This window comes from Xenopus laevis, chromosome 3L (assembly GCF_017654675.1).
Source record: "Xenopus laevis strain J_2021 chromosome 3L, Xenopus_laevis_v10.1, whole genome shotgun sequence".
NCBI classification, from domain to species: Eukaryota; Metazoa; Chordata; class Amphibia; order Anura; family Pipidae; genus Xenopus; species Xenopus laevis.
The window spans coordinates 123,235,013-123,260,642 of record NC_054375.1 but is presented as its reverse complement, the minus strand read 5'-3'; the positions used below and the strand labels follow the sequence as shown (position 1 = coordinate 123,260,642).

Genomic DNA, 25,630 nt, shown 5'->3' with positions numbered 1-25,630 from the left:
TTTTGTACTTGATTTATGCCAGACTGATAAACACTGAAAGACACTTTTCTCTATATTTTGCTGTTAAATATACAGTAAAGAAAGTCCTGAGACTTTTCTCTCAAACCTGATTTGCTTAGTGGTGTTTTTGTAACTCGCCCCTTTCTTTCCGTTAGGTTAATACATATACGTAAATATATTTGTAAGCTTTGTATGGAGCATTTTCTGCCTGTTTGTCTCACAAAACACTGAATTGTCATTGAATTAAATTGCAATCACATTGGGTATGATAATGTATACGTATGGTATTTTTACACTGAAACCTGAGTATATTTGTTGCCATGTGAAGTGTGTTGTTTTTAACAATAGGAGTGTGAAAAGTTGTCAACATATTATTAATTACCTTATGCCCCGTAAATCTGGCTAATAAACCAAGAGGTGTTCTTGCAAATAATGGCATGAATGGAACAAAATATGACTTTGGCCAAACATGCGGCTTCTTCTAGTCTTGTAATTTATCTCAATCTTTATTATCAGGTGGATGCGGATAGACCAGGTGAGACGCGTCTTATTGAACTGGATGAGTCTCACAGAAGTGAGCATACAGTGTTCATCACACCGCCGGAAATTCCCCACTTACCAAATGGGGAGGAGCCCCCTAAAAACTATAGGTACACAATGTATTTGGTAATTTGTGTTTTTAGGTCTTTCTGACAGCTATGGGTTCATTTTTCCCTCTGTTAATTAAAATTATATTCATAAACTGATAGCACTGGATTCTTAAAGGGGTGGTTCACCCCTAACTTAACCTTTAATATGTTATAGATTGGTAAATTCTAAGCAACATTTCAATTGGTTGTCATTATTTATTTTTTATGGTTTTTAAATTATTTGGGGGTCATTGATCTAAAAACTTTGTAAGGCTACACATTTATTGTTATTGCTACTTTTTATTACTAATTTTTCTATTCAGGCCATCTCCTATTCATATACCAGTCTCTGTTTCAAATCAATGCATGGTTGCTAGGGTAATTTGAACCCCAGCAACCAGATTGCTGAAATTAAAAACTGGAGAACTGCTGAATAAAAAAGCTAAATAACCCAGAAACCACAAATAATAAAAAATGAAAACCAATTGCAAATTGTATCAGAATATCACATTCTGCATCATGTTATAATTTAAAGGGGTTCTTCACTTCAACACTTTTTTCAGTTCAGTTGGTTTTAGATAGTTCGCCAGAAATGAAAACTCTTTTCAATTTCTTTTTTTTTTTTGTATTTGTGACCGTATTTCTAATATTGAAGTGTAAATTTTCATTTTTCACCTTCTTGTGTGTTTCTGAAGCAGCTCTGGGAGGGGGTTGCTGACCCTGTAAACTGCTCTCAATTGATACATTTCATTATTTTTTGTTCCTGCTGAGCAGAATCCCTGATTTGTTTTAAAGGCAGATGTTACATATAATAGTTGCTAATATTCTATCACATACTGCTGAGAAATGTATCAACTAATGTAGCAAATTGTAAATGTTCAGAATCTGCACTTGAATTACTGAGCTGCCGGACTGAAACACCGAAGGGAGGAACATTAAACTTTAAACTTACATTTTGGGGAAAATGGTCAAAAATAACGATGGAAAGCAATTGAGTTTTTATTTCTGGTGAACAATCTGGAAACATGAACTGAAAAATTGTTTGGAAGGCAAGCCATTTAATATTAAATTTAAAACAAAATTGTGCCCAGATTTAATTATAAGCCCTTTCTGTCTTGTGTTGGGCCAAGTTTGGGGCCAGAATTTAACCGTTTGCATTGCTCCAGGAGCAGTGCTCAGATTTAGCAGACAAGAGATATTGCTGTGTAGAGATGCCCCCTGCCCGACAGAGCTAAAAATAATATTTGTTTGTGTACTACAATACCCATGGATAATTCAGTAGTAGGAAAATTTAAAGGTGAAAACGTCACTTGGTTTTATAATAAAATATGCTGCATGCCTGTAGCCATTCATTGTTTTCTGAAAGTTCTGTGCATAGTTAAGTTCATATTATTATATTGCATAGGGTTGCTCAAGCATGTTCCATTGTATATTAGTCACTAGTACCTTCTCCACCCTCTCCCCGTTTTTGTCTGTTTCTTTTCCTGTGTTTTTAAATATTAAATCTCCCAGTGATAATGTTGATAAGCATTGTTAAGCTGCAGCGTAAAGTATTGTTTTTGCATTAATTTAATATTTTTCTTTGCTTGTGCCTCAGTTACAATGGGTTCCCTGTTCTTACCTTGGATCTCTTTGACACGCCAGATGGACTCCTCAAAAGTCAAAAACTAAGTACAAAAGCCACCACACCCTGCAGTCCTTCTCCAATGTTCAGAAGAACAAAACAGGTGCTTCCAAGAAAAACCTTGTATAGTAGAGAGGCAACTGTTGGTTATGGATAATTATCTAGTTCTTTATTTAACCCATCAAGCAATAAGAAAACATTTCACGTTAACTCTCTTTTCTTCTATAGGAAATCCGGTCAGCACATAAAATAGCCAAGCAGTACTCCTCAATTCCTCAGATGTGGTCCAGATGTCTACTGAGACACTGCTACGGACTGTGGTTTATCTGTCTCCCTGCATATGTGAAGTTCTGCCATTCCAAAGTGAGAGCCTTGCGCACAGCATATGATGTGTTGCGAAAGATGCACATGAAAAAGATTGACTCTGCTGATGAGGTACTGTCAACCCCTACTCAACTGGGCTTCTTTTAAAATCTTTTGGCTCATGGGACAATTCTCACAGCTAGCTGCTTACCAGAGTACCCCTACTTATTCTCTAGCTTCCATTGCTGCTATTCTTTTCTAAATGCCTGCCTTGGGGCAAAATGTATTCCATGTTCAAGAACACCAGTACCCTGGGGTTGTGTATCATGCAGGCACTGTGTTTGTGGGTATCTTCATCGCTACTACAGGTATGGAATCAATTATCCGGAAACCAGTTAGCCAGAAAGTTCTGAATTATGGAATGGCCATCTTCCATAGGCTCCATTTTATCCATATAATCCATGTTTTAAAATAAGGATTACCTTTTTCTCTGTTATAACAAAACAGTACCTTGTACATGATCCAAACTAAGATATAATTAATCCTTATTGGATGCAAAATCAGCCTGTTGGTTTATTTAATGTTTACATGATTTTCTAGTAGACTTAATGGTATGGAGATCCAAATTACAGAAAGATCTATTATCCGGAAAGCCCCAGGTCCCGAGAATTCTGGATAATGGGTCCCATACCTGTACTTGTAATGGAAACTAAAACTTGACATGTATTTGAGTTGCTCTGTATGGGAGATTATTTCCTAAAATAATCACACTGGATTGTTTTATAGGGATAAATAGAGGTGCAGGCAACCAAAGGCTTTTCCTATTGATATTGATGAACTGATTGTAATGTCTTTCAGGTTTGCTATCGGGTTTTAATGCAACTGTGTGGCCAATACGGGCAACCTGTCCTTGCTGTTAAAGTTCTCTTTGAAATGAAAAAGTTTGGTGTGCAGCCAAATGCTATAACGTATGGATATTATAACAAGGTGAGCAGTTATTAGACTTGGTTCCTCTTCTCTATTGATTTTAATGTGTTATATCATTGAGAATTCCATTTATACATAAGGTGCACTAGAATTTTTACTAAGTCAGATGTTCCTGTATTTATTATTTCCTACTAATATGTTTGTATTACTAAAAAGATAGGGAAGAAATCATTTACCACAATGTGAAAAAAAAACTTTCCCCACACCCTTTCACCTCATTCAGCTTTTTGGCCCAAGGGATAAAATGGAGAACACTTTCCTAAGAAAAAAAAATGTGGAAAATCCTTTTATATTAGGGCTGAATTGTTTTTTATTGGGGAAAAGGAAAGAATTATTTCAGAATATGGGGAAAAGAATTTTAAACTTTTTATCGAAGTTTGCAAATAAAGTTTTATCTGGATAGAATAAATCTTGAGATATTTGCTGTATAGTTGTATTGAGCACTGCTGTAATATAAATTCAGTAGATGTAATTTTACTTAATTTTTACGTAATTTTACTTAATTTTACTTTTACTTAATTAAACTTGGTACCATGAAAGTAAAAATTGCCTCAAACCATTTTCTGCACAGGCTGTCCTGGAAAGTGTATGGCCCTCTGGGAATCGAGGGGGATACTTTCTGTGGATAAAGGTGAGAAATGTGGTGCTAGCAGTAGCCCAGTTCAAACAGGCTTTGATAAAGCAACACACCTCAGCTCTTCAGCCTCCAGCTTCAGGTAATTACAACATCTTCCAACTTTCTTTTATACTATTTTTTATATAAACTGTAGAAGTACCAAATAGGCTAAATGCTGAATGTTTTACTTTTTAATTTCAAAATGTTCTTACGATTGCAACCTGTCCCACACTGAGTGCCCATAGGCACGTATCTGTATTTCATTTGGCAGAATGGTTCACTCAGCAGCATTGTATTCATGAGGGCAGGCAGCATGTAGGTGTCACCTATCTTTGCCCTCTCCCCCTAACTACTACATCATTCAGATGCTCAAATTAAGCAGTGCCAGTGGGCAGATGTGCTGCACTTGCTTATAGCAGGCATGAAGTACAGGGATTGTTTACACCCAAATTTTTATGTCTTGCACCTTGTGCTGGATCCAAGACTGTACTCAAATCTAGGGATGCACCGAATCCAGGATTCGGTTCAGGATTCGGCCAGGATTTAGCCTTTTTCAGCAGGATTCGGATTCAGCCGAATCTTTGTGCCTGGCCGAACCAAATCCTAATTTGAATATGTAAATTAGGAGCTGGTAGAGAAGTCACGTGACTTCATCACAAAATCATTTTTTTTTCCTGGCCCTAATTTGCATATGCAAATTAGGATTCGGGTTCGGTATTCGGCCAACTCTTTCATCAAGGATTCGGCCGAATCCCAAATAGTTCTGTGCATCCCTACTCAAATCCCTACTCAAATCCCCTACCAGTGCACTGTAAATGAGTGCTAAGTGTTGCAGTTTTGTGTTCCATGGTACTCTGACAGAGTCTGACAGAGATTTATGGGTACATTTATAAAAAAACATTTTATGTTAGGCATAATAAGGCGATCACATATTAGTTCACGATGTATAAGACTCCCATCACAATTTGGTGATGTTTCGAGTGTTTGAAATATAATAGCCAGTGTTCTTCAGATGAACATTGGAACACCATAATTCTTCCGATTCTAATTATATTATGTGATATCATTCTACGGCCCATGTGTATTTTTTTTTTTTTTCAATCTTCTTTTGTCACTTTTAGGTAAAGACACAGATATTTTAGTGGTTTTAATCTGTTAATAAAACTTTGCTGTATTGATAAACGAATGATAGAAAGGTATGAAACATCAACACCGTTTCTGTCTTTCTTACACAGACTGCAGTGATCTGGATGCAGTCAGCCATGGCAGCTTGGATAGTTCTGTTGACATGAACCCTACAGAACAGCCTTCATTCAGTACAGATGTAACATATGCTGACCCTGCTGATGACCGATCTAGTACAGGTCTGTTGTTTTTGAGGGATGGAAAGAGCTGATTGTTTACAATAAAGACTGTCCTTTGGTGTTGTTGCAGAATGTTAGCCCTTGATTAGGCAATAGATGGGATTTTCTTATTTTTGAAGGAAGGCGCATATATATATATATATATATATATATATATATATATATCTATCTATATATATATATATATATATATATATATATATATATATATATCAAGTTGTGTTTCAAAAATGGAGTGCTAGTCCATTTATACAATACATTTAACTAAGCACCCACAATATTGAATCCAGGAGTAAGAGTGCGGGTACTTTCCAAACCTATATATATATATATATATATATATATATATATATATATATATATATATATATATATATATATATATATATATTTGGAGTTTTGTGGGGGTTTTTTATCCAAATTAATTATTTATTTGTAAATGTATTTATTATGTACTTATGAACCAAATCTGGTTTACAGGTTTAAATATTTGCTGATTTTTCTTGTATCAGGAGGACAGTCAGACCTTGGCTACAGTTCATTATCAAAAGAGGAAGTAAGGAGAGGAGCAGTGCATGATATACAAGAGGAGAAGGAAGATTCTAGAGAAAGTGACTCCAGTTCATGTATGTATACAGCTTTGAGTACTAAAACAGCAACATATATATATATTTTTTTTTTTAAAGATGTGCCTCTGTTTTGAGTACTATCATTCAGCCTGTTACCTTTTTTCTTTTTCAGCATCTGATTCAGAAAGTTCCAAGAGCAACAGGGACTGTGTGTCACAAGGAACTGATAGTCAGGGTCAACATATGTTGGCAAGCACATCTAGTATAGTCCGAAATGAAGCAAAATCAGACAGCGCTACCTATACAGATAGCAATGGTAAGATGGACAGTGTTAGAAGCTTTCAGTAGTAGATGTGATGATTTTATTTCCATGCAAATTAGGAATCCTATATTTTTCTGCAGTTTTCTTCCACATGATTGCCACAAATAATTTCTCCTTTACAGAAAAACACAATATCGGCATACCAGATCTTCTTCTGACGCTGTTCTTATACTCAACACATGTATTTAGTTTATTACATAGTTAATCTGTCCATTGCTACACACAATCTACAGTACTACATAAGTGGCATTATACAGCTCACTTCAAATGCTCCCCTCTTAAATTGTGGACATGTGACATTTTAGTTCACAGCAGACCAAACCAAGATCTACCAAGCTCTTTAACAGCTGACTCACTTCTTTCAAACTCTGTCTAGATGTGTCTTGAACATTCTCTATAAATCAGTTGCTTTACAGATCTTTAAGAAGCTGTGTTTTAATCAAAACCTATTCCAGTTTATGGTCACTTGTGCTTTACAAATGCTTCGTTTTTCCAACAATACGCAGTAACTGATGAAGGAAAACATGATTTGGGTTTTGTACATTTAGTTTTGAAAATACGAGTTGGCAGAACCTTTAATATGTAATGGAAGGCAGCCGTGCTTCTCAAAAAATGAGACCTTATCATAATGTTCATTCTCTTGACAAGCTAGTTGGTCAGTTCTGCACACTGGGACTTGTGACTTAAGGAATCTAATGAGGTCTCAAGTCAGTAGAATAAGAAAGGGCCCACAATACATTTATTATTATTTTACTATTAGGCAATTTTTTTTTATTTCTATTGTTATATTTTATCTCTTTTTAGACGACTCAACAGGTCTGCTGTTCACGCCCGCCCTTAGTGATAATTGTGAAAGGGAAGAAGTGTATCAATGCTGGAGTATGCGAAAAAGACATAAGAGTGCTATGGAGTCAGATCTGAACAAACAGATGGCATGGGAAAAGAGGAACAGACGTCTAAGTGGTGACAATGTTGAAGAGTTACATATCAGTAAGTCTGGTGGACAACAAAGAAACACTGAAAACATGGTGGACAAACTTGGAGCAGATGCAAAAATACTTAGCAGTTTATATCAGCAACGCATGCAACGGCCCAAGACCCTGGACATAAGTAAAATGAATCCCAGAAAGCCAAAGGAAGATGTTGAAAAAGAGTCAAGTGATGATGAGTCTCCCATAGGAGGAGCAGATGACAAAGTGGACTCCCCTGTTATTTTTGATCTTGAAGATCTAGATAATGATTCTGATGAACTCAGATCAACAAAACCATGTGTCCAGAAGGCCAGCCTTGCTAAGAGAAGTATCAGCATGCCCTTTACATCTTCCATGTGTCTAGCTAAGCCATCTGAAAAATCAGATGTGAAGGTTGGATTAGACCCTTTGTCATTGCTGGCAGCTGAAACAGATCAGACAGAAGTAGAACTGGAAGAAGATGACAAAAGCTTACTAACACCATCTGCTAAAAGGGACCTTGCAGAGGAAATAGAAATGTATATGAATAATATAAGCAGCCCCCTTGCCAGTCGAACCCCTAGCATGGACTTAGACAGATCCAGTTCTGAACTCAATAAAACATATAAAGCACTCAACAGGCGCTTGAGTGTACCTGCTAGATCCCCACAAGCACCAAGACTAACAAGATCAATTACCACCCACACAAAGCATGACAAAAGACAAAGGAGTAGGCTCTGGTCTTCTCCTGCCTTGTCCGAGAACAACCCCTACTATGAACAAAGCCCAGAATCCGCCCTTGATTTAATGTCCCCAACATCATTTAACTTTGATACACTTCTCACACCAACCTTTGATGTTCTTAAAAGCAACATGTTCTCAGCTGGAAAAGGGGTAGCCAAGAAGGCCAGCAAATGGTACTCAAAGATAGCTAATTATGCTGGGCCTGCAAAGGTACGTTGGCTAGTTTGTTCTCATTAAATACTAATACAGGTATGGGATCTGTTGACCAGAAACCTGTTATCCAGAAAGCTCCAAATTATGGAAAGGCCATCTCCCATAGACTCCATTGTGTCCAAAAAATAATTTTTTTTTAAAAATGATTGCCTTTTTCTCTGTAATAATAAAACAGTGCCTTGTACTTGATCCAAACTATTTAAGTAATTCTTATTGGAAGCAAAATCAGCTTATTGGGTTTATTTAATGTTTACATGATTTTATAGCAGATTTAAGGTATGAAGATCCAAATTATGGAAAGGTCCTAGGTCCCTAGCATTCTATTTAAGAGGTCCCATACCTGTACATACATTTATTTTTTCCCCCTGTGGGTATAGTGGCTAATTTTTACTTCCTCTGTATCAATATGAAAGGGTCTGTGTACTTACTATAATGGAGTTGTATTTAGTTTAACCCTAGCTTCTACAGCACTGTGTAATGGGTATTGTATATGCATATACAATTCCGCATGGGGTTCATTTGGAGAGGTGTGTGTGTGTGTGTGTGTGTGTGTGTATATATATATATCTATATATATATATATATATATATATATCTATATATATCTATATATATATATATATATATATATATATATATATATATATATATATATATATATATATATATACACACACACACACATATGTGCATGAGGTTTGTTTGGAGAAATTGAACCCAAAGTAACTTAATTGAAATAAAATTATTAAATAATGCATGCTATAAATTCATTAAGATAAACGAATAATGGGGTTTGGTCTGAAATCTAACTACAGCTTTGTTTGCTACAGGATCTGAATTCTGACAGAGCCAGCCTGTCTTCAGGAGGAGCTGGGGATACTGAGTCCTACTCTTTAAATGATGATGATTTTGATGGCAGTGCTTCTCTGCATGAATCGGATGTCTCTCCTGGAATTAATGCCATAGGTGTAAGCAGATGCAGCCTGGAGAGTAATACATCTCAAGACAGTAACTCTAAACAACTCTACAATAGTGGTGAGAATCTGTCAGAACAAGAGGGATCAAATATATTTGTTGTTCCTTGTCCCTGAGTCATAATTTATATTTTCTATACACAGGTTTGCCTTCAATGGCATCTACAAACTACAAGACCGAGCTTCTTTCATCCTGCAATTCCAGTAGCACCAGTGTCTTCCAGAACTATGCTATGGAGGTGTGTTACCCCAAAAAATGTGAAATAACATGAAACATAAGAGAACTCTATAAACTTCAAATGGGAAAGGAGTATGCCATTTACGAGATGCTTATTATATCTGTATAGGATGCTTGTGTATGTGTATACACATAAATCCATATATATATATATATATATATATATATATATATATATATATATATATATATGCCACCAAGATATACAATGTTAGAGACACACAGGGTAGAACACATATTTTAATTAGTAATGTTTACTTCCTATTGTTACTTTGCAACCAGCTTTGCAGTCTATTAGCTTCCAGTTTATAAAAGTGTAGAACAGTGATCCACAACCAGTGGCTCGTGAGCAACATGTTGCTCTCAGACCCCTTGGATGTTGCTCTCAGTGGCCTTAAAGCATGTGTTTATTTTTAAATTTTCTTGCGTGGAGGCAAGTTTTAGTTGCATAAAAACCACGTGTACTGCCAAACAGAGTCTCCTGTAGGCTGCCAATCCACATAGGGGCTACCAAATAGCCAATCACAGACCATATTTGGCACCCAGGATCTTTTTGCTTGCTTATGTTGCTCTCCAACTTTTTTTTACATTTGAATGTGGCTCATGGGTAAAAAAAAAGGTTGGGGATCCCTGGTGTAGAGTAACTATGTGTTTGCCTTTGCTTAAAAGTGCAGGAAGCTCCCAGGTTTCGAGGGATGTTCAAAGTGTATTCCTACATATAAGTTATTGCTTCTATTCCCTCCAAAGTGACACCAACCAATTATTTAACCATAGTATCGGCCACCATCATGCATATTTCTCTCTGCAGGTTCTGATATCTAGCTGTTCGCGTTGCCTGACATGTGACGGTCTTGTTCATGATGAGGAGATTATGGCAGGCTGGACAGCAGATGACTCAAACCTCAACACCACGTGTCCATTTTGCGGGAACTCTTTTCTTCCATCCTTGAACATTGAAATTCGGGACTTGCGGCACCCAGGCCGGTAAGAAATAAGACTGAATCCTATGTAATATTATGTGCTCAGTTTGTTTCTTAGCAGAATTTCCAAATCATGGCAATCTAAAAATATGCAAAAATGGTGGTACAAAAGGATTGAGGCTGTTGCCTCAATCCTGCGGTCTACCATACTCAAATTTTAATATAGTGGAATTTTAATCAGAAGTTTGGTAAATGGCAATGTTAATGCTGGATAATCTCAAATCAGTGGTGGCCAATGTACTTGTCTAGAGCGTAGAAAATTACACCTCTCGGGGTTTAGAAACTGACAGACAATGTAGACCACCTCACTTCATAAAAGGTATGCAGACATTCTAATACATATAGTCACAAAAACAGACTGAATGTTTATCATCTCTATTCAGGCATTTTCTAAAGGCCAGCCCATCTGCTGAGAGTATGCCGCATTCTTCAGTATTATCACACAGACCTCATTCAGAGATTCTGACTCCGGCTTCTCCCAGTGCTTCCACCAAAGTCAAGGATTTTAGTTTGTGCAGGTAAAGGGCCCTATATAAGTATCTCTTAATTTTGCACCAATCATTAACGTAATCTACATCACTGGTCATGGAAAAGGAACCCTTGTCTGTTTTAGGGCAGGGGCACAAGGCATTTTGTCCAAACTTCCTGCATCTTAATGCCAGAAATGACCCTACATTGTCCCCATGTACAGTTGCTTGAAAGTGCTTGGCAGTGCATGTTTCTGGGCTAGAATCACTTGACAAGCACCAGTGCTTGTACTTTCAGGTGTTTTGATTCTTCCTGTTTAAGTGAGTGCATTCCATTCTTAAACAATCCATAATGTAATAAAATATGTATCAATTTTTTTCTACTCATTTCAAACTAAAGTATACCGTTACTATCTCTGCATGGCATGTTATTTCTTACTGTGTTGCATTGTTTAGAGAGCTCATTTATTTATTTTTGCAGTAATACCAAACAAGAGAGTACTCGGGCTGTAACTCTAGAGATCCCAGTGGGAAAGAGGACTAGAGATCTCAGAGGGTCCTTATATCCAAATCAACCCATTGCACGAAGTATCAGCACATTTGGACCCTTGGATGAACAGCCATCTCATGACCAGAGCCATGTTCTTGCCACTGGCAGCCTCCCAACTTGCTTCCAGGCACCTCCTGTATGTACACAAAAGAAAACAAAATGTTGCGATTTCTGTTGATAGCTTTTTATATGTTTATACAGTTAGCTCAAATTCAAGCAGTTCAGTGCTATAAACGGTTATCCTACATTAGTGGATTACATTTTTTTCTGTTATTATGTGGCTTACATTTACTTTTCTTTGACCCTTATTGCGTTTGATTGTGCACAGACATAGTAGAGGAGCTAAACTTAATGTTAGACTATACTGCTGTGGCAAGTTTCAGTTGTTGAATCAGTTGATGTTAATGTTCCCAAAATCAGGACTCAGGACTGGAGTGGAGGATGTCAAATCCAGAGCCGATCACAGTCCCATACCTTAGCCCCCTGGTTGTCTGGAAGGAGCTGGAGAGCTTGCTGGAGAATGAGGGTGACCAATCTATTACAGTTTCTGACTTTGTGGACCATCACCCAATAGTATTTTGGAATTTGGTGTGGTATTTCAGGCGGCTGGACCTCCCAAGTAACCTACCAGGATTAATTCTCTCCTCAGAACAATGCAATAAAAATTCAAAGGTAAGTAACATGGCCCTATGTTCACTTAAAGGGTAAAAAATAGCCCCCTCTTTACATAAGCTCATTCAGTTGGTCTAATTTATAAATACACTCTGAACTGCCAAAATGCATATTTTTAAATATATGTGTTACACAGTTGGAGAGGAAAACATGATCGTCTGCTCCTGATCTGCACAGTCCACTTCCCTTATCTTCTCACCTTGTTCAATGTTGAAGTTATGGATTCTGGGAAGTCTTGAAGTCATTTCCTGCCATGGAATGCAGAGGGATCAGAATCCAGATAATAAATCTGAAGTTTAGGGTCTCCAAGTAGAAAGTGATTACTCACCACATCAGTGAAGAGGCTCACGTGTACCGCCCTGAGCCCTCAGCAAGGGGAGTGGACAATCCGAAAAATCTTTGGAGCAGGCACTCAAAGAAGGCAGTATATTCAAAGTGAAAAGAGTTTACTGTGTCCACAGCCTTACGCGTTTCCTGTCATAAACACTTCATCATAGGCTATGATTACGGAACCTATGATTAAGTGTTTATGACACGAAACGCGTAAGGCTGTGGACATAATAAACTCTTTTCACTTTGAATATATTGCCTGGTGGAAGTTTTCCTTCTTTGAGTGCCTGCTCCAAAGATTTTTCTCATTAATGCAGAACAAGGTGAGGGAGGGGATGAACGAGTCTGCCAGCCTAAGTAGGGTGGGGAAATGATCCATGTAAAACAGAACTTTGTGCAGAGAACTCCCATACCCACATGGTACAGTTTGTATATTATTTAGAAAGCAAATTTTGTGTTAATATTTTTTCATCACAGCTCCTTATATATACATATTGCTTTTTATACTGCATCTAGCATGAGAAATGTTAACCCATTGCAATAATCTACTACAAAGCATTAGGGTCAGTCCACACGAGCAGATTTGTGGAAAGTCGTCTGCTCTAAAGCAGAAGAATAAACGCACATGCATCCAAAATCCAGCGAGAAGGCAGCAGTTTTGCAAAAAGAGGATGAGATAGGCAGGGGGAGTTCACACTCCCCTGCCTATCTCATCCTCTTTTTGCAAAACTTGATGTTTTTAAAGCATATCTAATAAATATGGACTTTAACCGGCATCCTGTGTGCGACTCCACATTATGATCCAGCTACGTATTGTATGCGCTTTCCTCCTTCCTGACGCCTGCTCTAAAGCACATGCATCGCTTTGTTTTCCGAAGTCGCCCGAAGTTGCCTCACGAGGAAACTTCTGGCGACTTCGGAAAATGAAGCGCCTCTTGTGCTTTATCGCAGGCGACTTTTCATTATAGTGGACGGGAAGACACGCAAAGGCAGTTCGTGGAGATTGTCGCCCAGAAGAAGAGGTGATTCGTTGCCATGCGACTAAATCTCCCCGAATCTGCTCGTGTGGACTGACCCTTAGTGCTAGTCCAGGTTTTGAACAAAAAGTCTATAAATGTATTTAATCCCTGCCCTTATGTCCTACAGATCAACAGGAGCTGTGTGTCTGCAGACAGCAAACATGTCCTTATTCAAGTGCTGTGGGACAATCTGAAATTGCACCAAGATCCACGGCAGCCTCTCTACATCCTCTGGAACACTATCAGTAAGCCTGATTTTCATATGTGTCTTTGATAAGAGCTTTGTTGCTCCTTGAAAGTGAAGTTGATGGAATGTAATCTTGTGCTTTACAGGTCAAAACCGCACTGTAGTGTTTGATAGTGAGTTCTTTCTCTTCTACCCATGAACGTTTTTGTGTGAAGTCTGTGGTTTTTGCATGCCTATTTATAACTGTGTATAAATGTTGTCATTGGTTGAATTTTGCAGTGTACAATGTGTTGCTAGCAGACACAGGGCATTGTATTGATAACTGAGGACAAACAAATAGGACAACGCTGTCCTGTACACTGAGCTCCTAATGCACTGGCTGACATATATGCTATAAACAGGGTACAACAATATATATCAGTCTGTGTTACTGATACCTCCAGTGAGCTGGGAAGCAAAAGACACACACGCATATCTGTAATTGCAGGAGTGCCATACTGCATTGGTAATGTCTGGTAGAAGCCTTGTAGCTATACAACCTCATATATATGCGATTCTTTGAAGGGGAACTATCGAGAAAATGAAAATTTAATATAAGCTTCAGCATACTGAAATAAGGAACTTTCTAAATACAATCAATTAACAGTTCTGTACCGTTTCTGAAATAATCAAGTTTATCTTCACTATTTCTCTCTCAGCATCTGTTTCTCCTCATTCTGTCTTCATTCACGAGTTGAGTGTCAGATGAATGATCCAATATACTGTATCTTATAGGGGGGCTCCTTTTGCCTATAAGATGTATCAGAGCTCACTCTGTTAAAATCACCAGACATCATGTCTCTCTACATGCAGAATTTGTGCAAAATGCAGTTATTTTGTTAGATATTGTTTGTACTGGAATCCGTTATTTGAGTGAGCTCTCATACACTTGATATATTGGATCATTCATCTGACACCCAACTGCTGCGTGAAGACAGAATGAAAAGAAACAGACGAGATACTCACTTCAAAACCACATTAATAGTTGGTAGCTCATTAGTAACCTGGAATAGTAAGCTCAACCCAGCTGCCAGAAAAGTATAGATTTGTAGCTTGATCCTTACAGATGCAAGCTGTAACAGATGACTTGCATTAAAGACTGATAACCCTATATTGTTTCCACTGTAACAGTAGATTGTGCTTAGTACACATTGTGGATAAATGCACTGTATTAACATTGCCTTATTTTATTTTATTATAGCACAGGAGCATACACTAGCCGTGCCACAACTTAAAGAGGAGGAATTGTTTGATCAGCAGTTCCTCAGAGGGATAGTAAGAAGCATAAAGAACAACAATGTTTATGGTCCTGTGAGCCAAATATTGGAGTGTGTTGAGCAATTCCCGGGAAGAGCGAGGCAGAGGTAAAAAAAAAAAAAAAATCAAAACAAACATTACTTGTAAGTAGTTTAGTAAATGGCACTGGAACACTTCCCAATATCCGAGCTAATAGCTGTTATTGGGATTGTGGCAGTTGTAATACAGCAACATCCAAAGAACCACAGGTTAAACATACTTGATGCAGAAAGTGCAAAAAGGAAAGGTGAAATCACTGGGAGATGCCAGTTGTTTAACACCCCTCCCACTATCACTTACCAGAGACCCCAGGCTGCTGCTCCTGTCTGCTGAAAGCTGCAGTTGCCCAGGATAGTTCTGTAGGATCGACATGCCGTGATATTCTTTCACTTCTTTATTCTTCTCTGTGGCCCCCGGGCTGGGTGCATGTGTGCTTTTAAGTTTTGACAACATTTCACTTTACTGCACATGTGCACCTGGACCTAAATCGATTTAGAAGATTTAGAAAGAAAAACATGGCAGCATGACACTTCTTCAGTACAACCCCGGGCTGGTGCTGTTTTCAACTAACTGGAGCACTGGCGTCTCGGGTAAATCACTATAATAACTGGGGGATTCCTAACATTTTCTCACTTATTATACTTTTTCTTTAAAGGAGAACTAAACCCTGAAAATGAATATGGCTAAAAATGCCATATTTTATATAATAAACTTGTTGTACCAGCCTAAAGTTTTAGCTTCTCAATAGCAATGATCCAGGACTTCAAACTTGTCACACGGGGTTTGCAACACTCACATGCTCAATGGGCTCTGAGCAGCTGTTGAGAAGTTAAGCTTAGGGGTCCTTGCAAATTATCAAGCAGAAAATTAGGTTGGTCTGTAATATAAGCTGATGCTACAGGGCTGATTATTAAATTCTGGTGCTAGTTGCAGTGATTTCTGTGCTGCCATGTAGTAATTATCTGTATTCGTTCTTAATCAGCCTTATATTGTGACATTTATATTCTATGTGTACTGTACAGTCATATGAAAAAGTTTGGGAACCCCTCTCAGCCTGCATAATAATTTACTCCACTTTCAACAAAAAAAGATAACAGTGGTATGTCTTTAATTTCCCAGGAACATCTGAGTACTGGTGTGTCTTATGATCAAAGGTTTTTAGTGAATCAGTATTCATTTGTATGAAATTAAATCACATGTGAAAAACTGGCTGTGCAAAAAATTGGGTGCCCTTGTAATTTTGCTAATTTGAATGCATGTAACTGCTCAATACTGATTACTGGCAACCCCAAATTGGTTGAATTAGCTCGGTAAGCCTTGAACTTCATAGGCAGGTGTGTCCAATCATGAGAAAAGGTATTTAAGGTGGCCAATTGCAAGTTGTGCTTCTGTTTGACTCTCCTCTGAAGAGTGACAGCATGGGATCCTCAAAGCAACTCTCAAAAGATCTGAATACAAAGATTGTTCAGTATCATGGTTTAGGGTAAGGCTACAAAAAGCTGTCTCAGAGGTTTAAACTGTCAGTTTCAACTGTAAGGGCAGGGGCACACGGGCAGATTCGGGGAGATTTAGTCGCCTGGCGACTAATCGCCTCTTCTTCAGGGCGACAATCTCCCTGAACTGCCTTCCCCGTGCCTTCCACCTGCTAAAATGAAAAATCGCCTGCGGCAATGCACTCGCGGCGCTTCGATTTCCGAAGTTTCCTTGTGAGGCAACTTCCGGCGACTTCGGAAATCGAAGCACCGCGATTTCCATTGCTCTGGTATTTTCTCATTATAGCAGGGGGAAGGCAGTTCCGGAAGATTGTAGCCCCGAAGAAGAGGCGATTAATCGACAGGCGACTAAATCTCCCCGAATCTGTCTGTGTGCCCCTGCCCTAAGGAATGTAATCTGGAAATGGAAGGCCACAGGCACAGGTCTGGCAGGCCAAGAAAAGTACAGGAGCAGCATATACGGAGTATTGTGAGAATTGTTACAGACAACCCAAAGATCACCTCCAAAGACCTGCAAGAACATCTTGCTGCAGATGGGGGTTGAGAAAGAAGCCCTTTCTGCACTCACGCCACAATCAAAGTTGCTTGTTGTATGCAAAAGCTCATTTAGACAAGCCACAGTCATTTTGGAACAAAGTGCTTTGGACCGATGAGACAAAAATGTTATTTGCTCATAACAAAAAGCGCTGCAAAGAACACTGCATTCCAAGAAAAACATCTGCTACCTACTGTCAAATTGGTGGAGGTTCCATCATGCTGTGGGGCTGTGTGACTAGTTCAGTGACTGGGGCCCTTGTTAAAGTCGAGGGTCGGATGAATTCAACCCAATATCAACAAATTCTTCAGGATAATGTTCAAGCATCCATCCAGAATCCAGACACTCATCAAAGGCTATAGGAGGCGTCTAAAAAAGGAACATGCTGAGAGAGAATCCATTACCCGGAGACCGGGGAGCACATAATCAACTGCTGGTGGAGTCCAAACCACTCTGGTTACATGGTACAAAACATTCGTCCATTAGATACGTACCTAGAAGCTCACCAAGCTGCAAGATTAGGCATGTGCGGATGATAAAATCCAAATTTATTGATTATTCCATTAAAATCATTATATGGACACACACACATAAAGCAGGCAGGGGAATAGGAGGCGTCTAGAGGCTGTTACATTTGCAAAAGGAGGCTCAACTAAGTATTGATGTAATATCTCTGCAGGGGTGCCCAAATTTATACACCTGTCTAATTTTGTTATGATGCATTTTGCATATTCTCTGTTAATCCAGTAAACTTGAGGTCACTGCTGAAATACTACTGTTTCCATAAGGCATGTTAAATATTAAAAAGTTGCTACTTTGAAAGCTCAGCCAATGATAAACAAAACTCCAAAGAATAATGAGGGGTTCCCAAACTTTTTCATATGACTGTATATTTTGAGTGGGTCCCTAAGCTCAGTAAGTGACAGCAGCACAGAGCATGTGCAGTGAATCAGCAGAAAAGAAGATGGGGAGCTACTGGGGCATCTTTGCAGACACAGATCTTTACTGCTATGGTTGCCTTGGGCTGGTACAGAAGCCTAAAACATAATGTACAACATTTCTATCCTACTTCTTCAGTTAAGCTTTAGTTCTCCTTTAAGGCATTGCAACAGATTCTCAGTTAGGACATATGGGAAAAGTAATAAATGGTTCAAATATTGCTACAGGTCTAGTCATCTATAGCATACTGGTAACCTGTTCAGAAGCACACTTTTTATTGGTTGCTGTAGGTTATTGCACCTGGGGGCAAAATTGTTGCCTTTTATACCTTTCTACTTCCATGAAGCATGCAGTACTTTTCAGCTGGTGACTTTCCAATCCACATGTTGCACAGCACTTTATTATGGTTTACATAAATCCTTGCTTCAGTGGAGCTTACAATCCAATCTACACACAATTATATAAATAATATTATTGGTGGGGATGTTCCATATGCAAGTACTGTATCATTAATTGCTATCTCACTTGATTAATACAAATAAGGAACAACGGTTCATAAAAGAGCATCACTGTTGCCATGAGAATGAAGGTGTTATTACCAGAAATGTTGAACAATACAAACAAATAACTTTTCTTTCTCTTCCAGGAGTTTGTACAGGGAAATTCTCTTTCTTTCTCTTGTTGCCTTGGGAAGAGAGAACATTGATATTGGTGAGGACTTGGTGATATCTGGTCAAACAGTAATTGCATTATACATGGGTCGGCTGCTATACGTTATACTAACATTGATTTTAGAAGAAATGGTCAACCTGAAACATTCAGTATTTAGAATTCAGCCAGAAGGAAACATTGTAAGAACTTTAGACTATGGGGCTTTCTTACTAGTGGGTGAAAACAGAGCTCACTATTCACTTGTACTGTACAGGATTTTTAGGGGGTATGTTCATCAAAGGGAGAAACTCTATTTCTCTGTCATCGTAGGGGGACACAGGGACGATGGGGGTTTAGTTCCACCCTCCAGGAGGCAGGACACTTACTACTAAATTTGTGGGCGTGCCTATCTGGCTTAACCCCACACTCTAACTTTATACAATCCGTTTTTTAAGCGTCCTGCTACCAGGAGGATGGACATCCAGCAACATGGATTTTAAAGTCAGCCTTTTGGCTGTTACCTGGGTTCTTACTCTGAGCAACAATTGTCCACTGCCTCTTAGTACGGTCCCAGCTACGGACTGCTCACCAGGATCATTCCTAGCTTGTCAGGCTATAACGACTACCCAGACATTTTCCTGCTAAGCTCAGTCAATGGCAGACGGTCTGGCTGGAATGGGCACGAGGTGAGTAACTGCTGTTAGGCATAACAGCTCACCTCGCAGCATTGGCTTGGCAGCTAATCCCTTCATAGCTTGTAACTATGACGGTTTTCTTTTTTCTGGCTGGGTCCCTCCCCTTCCTCCTTCCTCAAGTACTGAATTCTACTTCTGTACGGTCCCCTCGCTATACCATATTTTTTCCTATCCTCATAGAGGCTCTTCAGCGCTGACGGCGCTTGGGTAGGAGTAAGGGAGGCGAGGGAAGGGGAGAGAGTCAGAACACGCCGCAGTGGAATGCATGTTACTTCCGCGTACTTGCGTGCCATTGTTTCCTCACATACTGCGCACAGAACGGTTCACAGTCACCGCTCGTGTGTGAAACTAGCAGCAATATCTAAATAGCTGCTAGTGACTTATCCCCACTCTCTCGCTTTCTACAATAGTGTTCATGGCCAAATGTAAGCCAGCGGAGTTGTTCTCGAGGGCGGAGGGAGGGCTGCCAGAACAGCACAGGTAAAAAATTTTGCCTGCACCAATTGCCAAAATAAGCTGCCCAGAGGACAAGGGGAACCACTCTGTAAATCTTGCTCAATGGGGCAGGGTCCAGTACTCGATTCAGGTGGTACCACAAGCCCAACACCAGCGCAAAAAGAGAACCCTGAAATGGAGGGTACTTGTCAGGATCAGGGGTCCAGTGCGGATACTAATATACCAGCCCCAATGTGGGCCATCAAATTAACACAGTCCCTGGCTTCCCTGCAAGGTCTTCCCAACATTGAAGACAATTTAGGGAGAGTGTTAGCCAGACTTGAGCACAAAACTAGTAGCAAGCACAAGCGGTCTGGCCACACTAAAGTTGGCACTGCTGCACACAACCTGTCTGACGAATCAGCAGATGAGCAGACATCTTCTCATTCTGAGGGAGAACTACTTCCGTCTGAATTATCATCAGACGAAGAAGAAAGAGTTTTGGAGGACCGCAGAGAACGAGATACTCAGCATGACGTGGAGGGTATTATAAAGGGCGTTCTTGAAGTCACAGGATGATTCAGGTTTATTCAAAAGGAAGCATAAATCTGAAATATGTTTCCCCTCTAACGAGCATCTCCTCAGAATAATACAAGAGGAGTGGAATTCACCAGAAAGAAAGTTTCAAACTACCAGGAAATTTTCAGTCATATCCTTTTCCTAAGGAGCTGGTGGAGAAGTGGTGGACACACCGGTGTCAAGGCTGGCCAAGTCCACTACCTTACCGGTCACAGATGCAGCGGCTTTCAAAGACCCATCCGACAGAAGGTTGGAGGGATTCCTAAGGTCAATTTACTCTTCGTCTGGGTCAGCCCTACGTCCATGTCTGGCCTCGGCTTGGGTGGTCAGAGCAATACAATCTTGGTCTGAATCCTTTATCAAAGACATGCAAGATGCAGTTCCCAGAAACAAACTTTTGTCTTCAGCACTGGCTATAGCAGAGGTGTCGGCCTATCTATGCGACACCGCATTAGACACATCTCAAATCACGGCTCGTACCTCGGCTCTTTCCATTGCAGCAAGCAGAACACTGTGGCTCAAAAATTGGTCGGCAGACCTTAGTTAACATCACTTCCCTTCAAGGGACAACATCTTTTCGGAGAAGAGCTTGAAAAGATTATTTCTCAGGTCACCGGAGGAAAAAGTAAGTTTCTCCCTCAAGCCAAGAATAGATCCACTACATTCGCCAGACACTGAAAATTTTTTGTGGCTCAAGCGGACGTTACACCCGAAGAAACAACTCACCACAGCGTTCACACTTTCATGCCAAAACAAACAACAAAGGGCGCATACATTGGAAGTCCAACCTACCTAATACCAAACCCTCAACAGACAAATCTACTTCAGCCTGACGGGTCACCCGCTCCGGAGTCGGGGAAGCACATTGGGGGCAAACTACTCAGATTCCGCGGAGGTGTGGAACAATCACTCTTCAGATACATGGTAAAAGAAATCATATCCGAAGGTTACCACTTAGATTTTTCAGCCATCCCTCCCAAAAGATTCATCATGTCCAGGGTACCTTCAGAACCCAACAAAGCAACTGCCTTCTTGAATTGCATGACCAGCTTGGAACCAGCCAGAGTGATTACTCCAGTACCACATTCGGAGAGATTCTCTGGCTACTCCAACATCTTCATAGTGCTAAAGAAGAATGGATCATTCAGACCTGTTCTGGATCTCAAACAGCTAAACAAGTTTATCAAGTCTGTGAGGTTCAAAATAGAAACCCTGAGATCCGTGATATGAGGGATTGAACAAGAGCAACTGATGATGTCTATCGATATCAAAGATGTGTACCTCCATGTCCCGATTTGTGCCCCGCACCACCGTTTCCTTCGGTTCGTAATGGCCATATCAGCGGCAGCCTTACATCTACAGGGAATTTCAGTAACTCCCTATCTCGATGACCTACTCCTAAAAGCCAGATCAGAGGAGAAGGCCAAGGAGGATCGATCTCCTAAAACTTCCAGAGGTTAATCCTGGTTTATTTGACATGCATTAGTGTTCCCCCCTCAGCCACAGGTCCTACTTTATCTATAGTTACTCTGTCAGCTTGTTGCATGGCATAGGTCTACTGAACTTTTTCCTTACCTGGGTTTTAGGTCTTCATGGGAATATCTGTAGTGAAATAATATAACTGTTCATATGTATAGACCGATAGCCCAGGAGCAGTAACTAATAGAACCCAATCAGCAGGTAGCATTTACTGGTCAGCTGTTTAAAAGCAAACATCTTATTGGTTGCGATGGCTTACTGCTTCTGGGCAAACGTAGTGACTTTTATTACATATGGGGATTAGGATCCTAAAGTAGGTATCAAGAAAGGCAATGAAAACCTTACAGGAACAGTAACACCAAAAAATGTATTTAAGTAATGAAAATATCATTTAGTGTTGCCCTGCACTGGTTAAACTGATGTGTTTGCTTCAGAAACACTACTATAGTTCATATAAACAAGCTGCTGTGTAGCAATGGCGGAAATTGAAAAAACGGCTATATGGCACAGGATAAATAGTGGATAACAGATAACACCATTATGTTCTACAGAGTTTATCTGCTGTGTAACCTGAGCCTTTTCTCCTTTGAATAGCTGCCCCCATTGCTACACAGCAGCTTATTTATATAAACTATAGTAGTGTTTCTGAAGCAAACACACCAGTTTTACCAGTGCAGGGCAACACTACATGATATTTTTATTACTTTAAAACCATTTAATTTTTTAAGTTTACTGTTTTTTTTAAGCTCCAAATCTCTCTTACACTTTCCTGCTCTGTTTCTTTACAGATGTATTTGATCGGGAATATAAAATGGCGTATGAGCGCCTCACCCCCGAGCAACTGAACTGCACACAGATTTGCGATCGCCCGCCAGGCATCGGAGTGGTGGAGTGCAGGAAGACCTTTGGACAGCCATTCCTCTAGGTGGTTTTATACTTTGCTCTGGCATAGTGTTAGTCCGTCACCATTTCAGCTGGAAGTAAAGGCAAGAAGCCTTTACAAGAGAGAACGTGGATGGAACATGCAGCCTGTGGAATCAGAGGAGAGATCCAAGAACAACCTCCATGTTGGCTTCATTGGAAACAGGATGAATAGGAAACAATGGGCTGGTGTTAAGGAGCAGCCTTTCTTTATATCCTTGTCTCCCTCTTTTATTTAGCAAAAGAATGATCAGGAGAAGGTTTCTACATCATTCCGAGAGTTGTAGTTTACACGGACTATTTCTATTTAATGTTACAGATACTTACTATAGAGGTTTACATGACAGCGTCCTAGTCATACATTCATTGGTGTTCCTTTTGTTACTGACTTGATTAGTGAGCAATGAACCACTTTATTGGCCACGGGTTACTGTCCTTCCTAGGGCGGGCACAGTGTTCTCATCAATCATTTCTTAATTTATTATTTATTCAGCCGACACTGTTTTTTTCTCCATTCTTAAAACTGGAATCTACATTAGTCTCAGGCATACAGGAATTAGCATCTCTTGATTGCAGCCACTGCATTTACCTTTAGCGCTGTTCTTAAAGGGACACTATCATCAAATTAAATTATGGAGATATATATATATATATATATATATATATATATATATATATATATATATATATATATATATATATATATATATATATATATATATAAAAAGATATATAGATATATATATAATTTTTATTTTATTTTTTATTTGCTGTGAACAGTCATTTTACCCTTATATCTTTGATTTGGAAGGAGGAAGTTTCTAAGTAGTCCTGTAAAGAATAGATGCCCATGTTTGCACTATGACCAAGAATTAATACATATGTATGTAAGCAAATCACACAGGGAAAACAGGCAGGTAAGTCATTCTCTTACTGAAAGAAGCAGGAAATCAATTAAAAATAGTCATTGCTTTACTATTCGAAGTATAGCAGCAGCCATTGCATGCAACTGACTTGACGATAGGTGCCCTTTAACAGGTTGCAGACACACTAACATTGCTGTAGCTTTATGCTGGGTACTGTACAGAAAGTACACCTGCCCATTATTCCACCTAACCATTATTCCACCTAACCTTTTTATCAGTATCAACCCCCATTAGTCAGCTATGATTGGAAACATTTTCAGGAGCTGACTGGGCAGCAACTTGTGCACAGGGAGGTAAGAACAATATTAGCGAAGGTTATCGTATTGACACACATTGGTAGTCATGTGACTTAGAGTAGTGTCCATGTGCAATGCTGCCCACATAAACAAGTGGCCAAATCGGCCTCCGCTTATAGTCTCATGGAAGGCACAGATGACATACACAAGCCCATTGTAGGGTAATTCACTTACCGAGGTGCAGTGAGCAAAGTGAATTTCTGAGCGCCTTGTTTTTTCCCCACAATGCACTTGTTCCCAGAGTATTGTAGACCATTTTCTTGATGCAATTGCGCTGCATCTACTGTAATTGCATCCAATTTGATTAAATGTATGCAACTGCATATGTAATTCTGTGCAAGTAGGGCTCAGGTGTGCCAAATCTTTTCAAAGTATACCTGGCGTCACTGGTGTTCGCCGGTGTTACTTCCGGTGTTTGCCGTGTGAGTGACATCAATTTCTGATTCTTTAGGCGCAAGTGGGCTGCGCCCATGGCCGCCATCACAAATCACAGGGCCCCATACGACAAAATTTCCTGGGCTGCGCCTGCCCCACTACGAGTCCTCCCACAGCTCCGCCCCCCCACCCCACAGTTAAAAAAACATTGGTAAAAAAAAACATTGGTGGCAATGGTCCCCCACATGTGAATAAAAAATTATTGGTCAGGGCCCCCCACAAAAAATGTAAAAAATTGGTGGTCAGGGCCTCCCATAAAAATATTGGTGGCTAGGACACCACACCGTAAAAAAAAATAAATTGGTGGCCAGCCCCCCCCCCCACATGTTATAAAAACATTGGTGGCGAGGGCCCCCCTTACACATCCATATAAAAAAAATTGTGGCCAGTTCCCCCCCCCTGAAGTTTAAAAATTAATTGGTGGTCAGAGTCCCCCCATACAATTACAGGTACCACAAAGGGTTAACTTTAGGGGGGCAGCCATGTTGTACTTTAGCTGCCAACTTTGGAAGAGATGGAGGGAGCACAGGCAGCTGCATCTTCTTCCCTTATTGGTCACAGAATTTTAAGTCCTGGTAAAGCTGGATTGGATGAGCTGGAGGGGAAGTTCAAACCTCAGTTATCCAGTCCCTGAGCAGCTTAACCGGGACTTAAACTTGGTGACCTATAAGGGAAGGAAATGGACCAAAGATGCCTCTACCGGTGCTCCCGCCCTCCCTTCCGAAGTCAGCAGTTCTTTGAAAGCAGGGGGCCCGGCTAATCAAGTAAGTGCAGCACTGCCGGGCCCCCCTTACCCTCCGGGCCCAGTATAACACCCCCATCCCTCCCTGATGGCGGCCCTGGCTGCACCTATTGACACAAGGTGTGAAGGGGATCTGGAGCAACTGCCTGGGCAGGAGGTGGGGGTATCTCCAGAATAGGAGTTTGGAATGGGAGGCAGGAAGGAGTGAGGGGTGTGGAGCACAAATATATGGAAGTGGATCACATTTTGAAGCAAGTTCCTTTAATGAAAGTTGTTTTAGGCCCAACTCACTGCAGGGAAAAGCCAGAGTTGCCCACGGCACCTGCAGATGTAAATGAGCCATTAGGTCTTCTGGCAATACAAATATTTGCCTGGTTTCAGGGGTGTAACTACAGAGGAAGCAGACCCAGCAGGAGGCCCAGTAAATCTGT

At 40.0% G+C, this 25,630-nt stretch overlaps 1 protein-coding gene across 6 annotated transcripts in view; it reads left to right on the top strand.

Annotated features, from left to right (window-relative positions):
• Positions 1-23,221, top strand: part of dennd4a.L (DENN domain containing 4A L homeolog) — a 79,195-nt gene extending 55,974 nt beyond the window's left edge. For 4 of the 6 annotated variants that reach the window (XM_041586895.1, XM_041586893.1, XM_041586896.1 and 1 more), the window contains 20 exons: positions 517-650; positions 2,227-2,356; positions 2,482-2,688; positions 3,415-3,543; positions 4,115-4,259; positions 5,395-5,523; positions 6,036-6,149; positions 6,265-6,408; positions 7,219-8,318; positions 9,152-9,356; positions 9,440-9,534; positions 10,342-10,517; positions 10,897-11,031; positions 11,462-11,666; positions 11,951-12,202; positions 13,679-13,796; positions 13,885-13,911; positions 14,979-15,141; positions 18,687-18,751; positions 22,668-23,221. In XM_041586895.1, coding sequence (XP_041442829.1) covers positions 517-650; positions 2,227-2,356; positions 2,482-2,688; positions 3,415-3,543; positions 4,115-4,259; positions 5,395-5,523; positions 6,036-6,149; positions 6,265-6,408; positions 7,219-8,318; positions 9,152-9,356; positions 9,440-9,534; positions 10,342-10,517; positions 10,897-11,031; positions 11,462-11,666; positions 11,951-12,202; positions 13,679-13,796; positions 13,885-13,911; positions 14,979-15,141; positions 18,687-18,751; positions 22,668-22,804 — 3,810 coding nt within the window. In that variant the 3' untranslated portion in view covers positions 22,805-23,221. The remainder of the gene's footprint in view (positions 1-516; positions 651-2,226; positions 2,357-2,481; positions 2,689-3,414; positions 3,544-4,114; positions 4,260-5,394; positions 5,524-6,035; positions 6,150-6,264; positions 6,409-7,218; positions 8,319-9,151; positions 9,357-9,439; positions 9,535-10,341; positions 10,518-10,896; positions 11,032-11,461; positions 11,667-11,950; positions 12,203-13,678; positions 13,797-13,884; positions 13,912-14,978; positions 15,142-18,686; positions 18,752-22,667) is intronic. The other 2 variants (XM_041586894.1, XM_041586898.1) reach the window with 1 other exon arrangement.
• Positions 23,222-25,630: the final 2,409 nt, after the last annotated feature.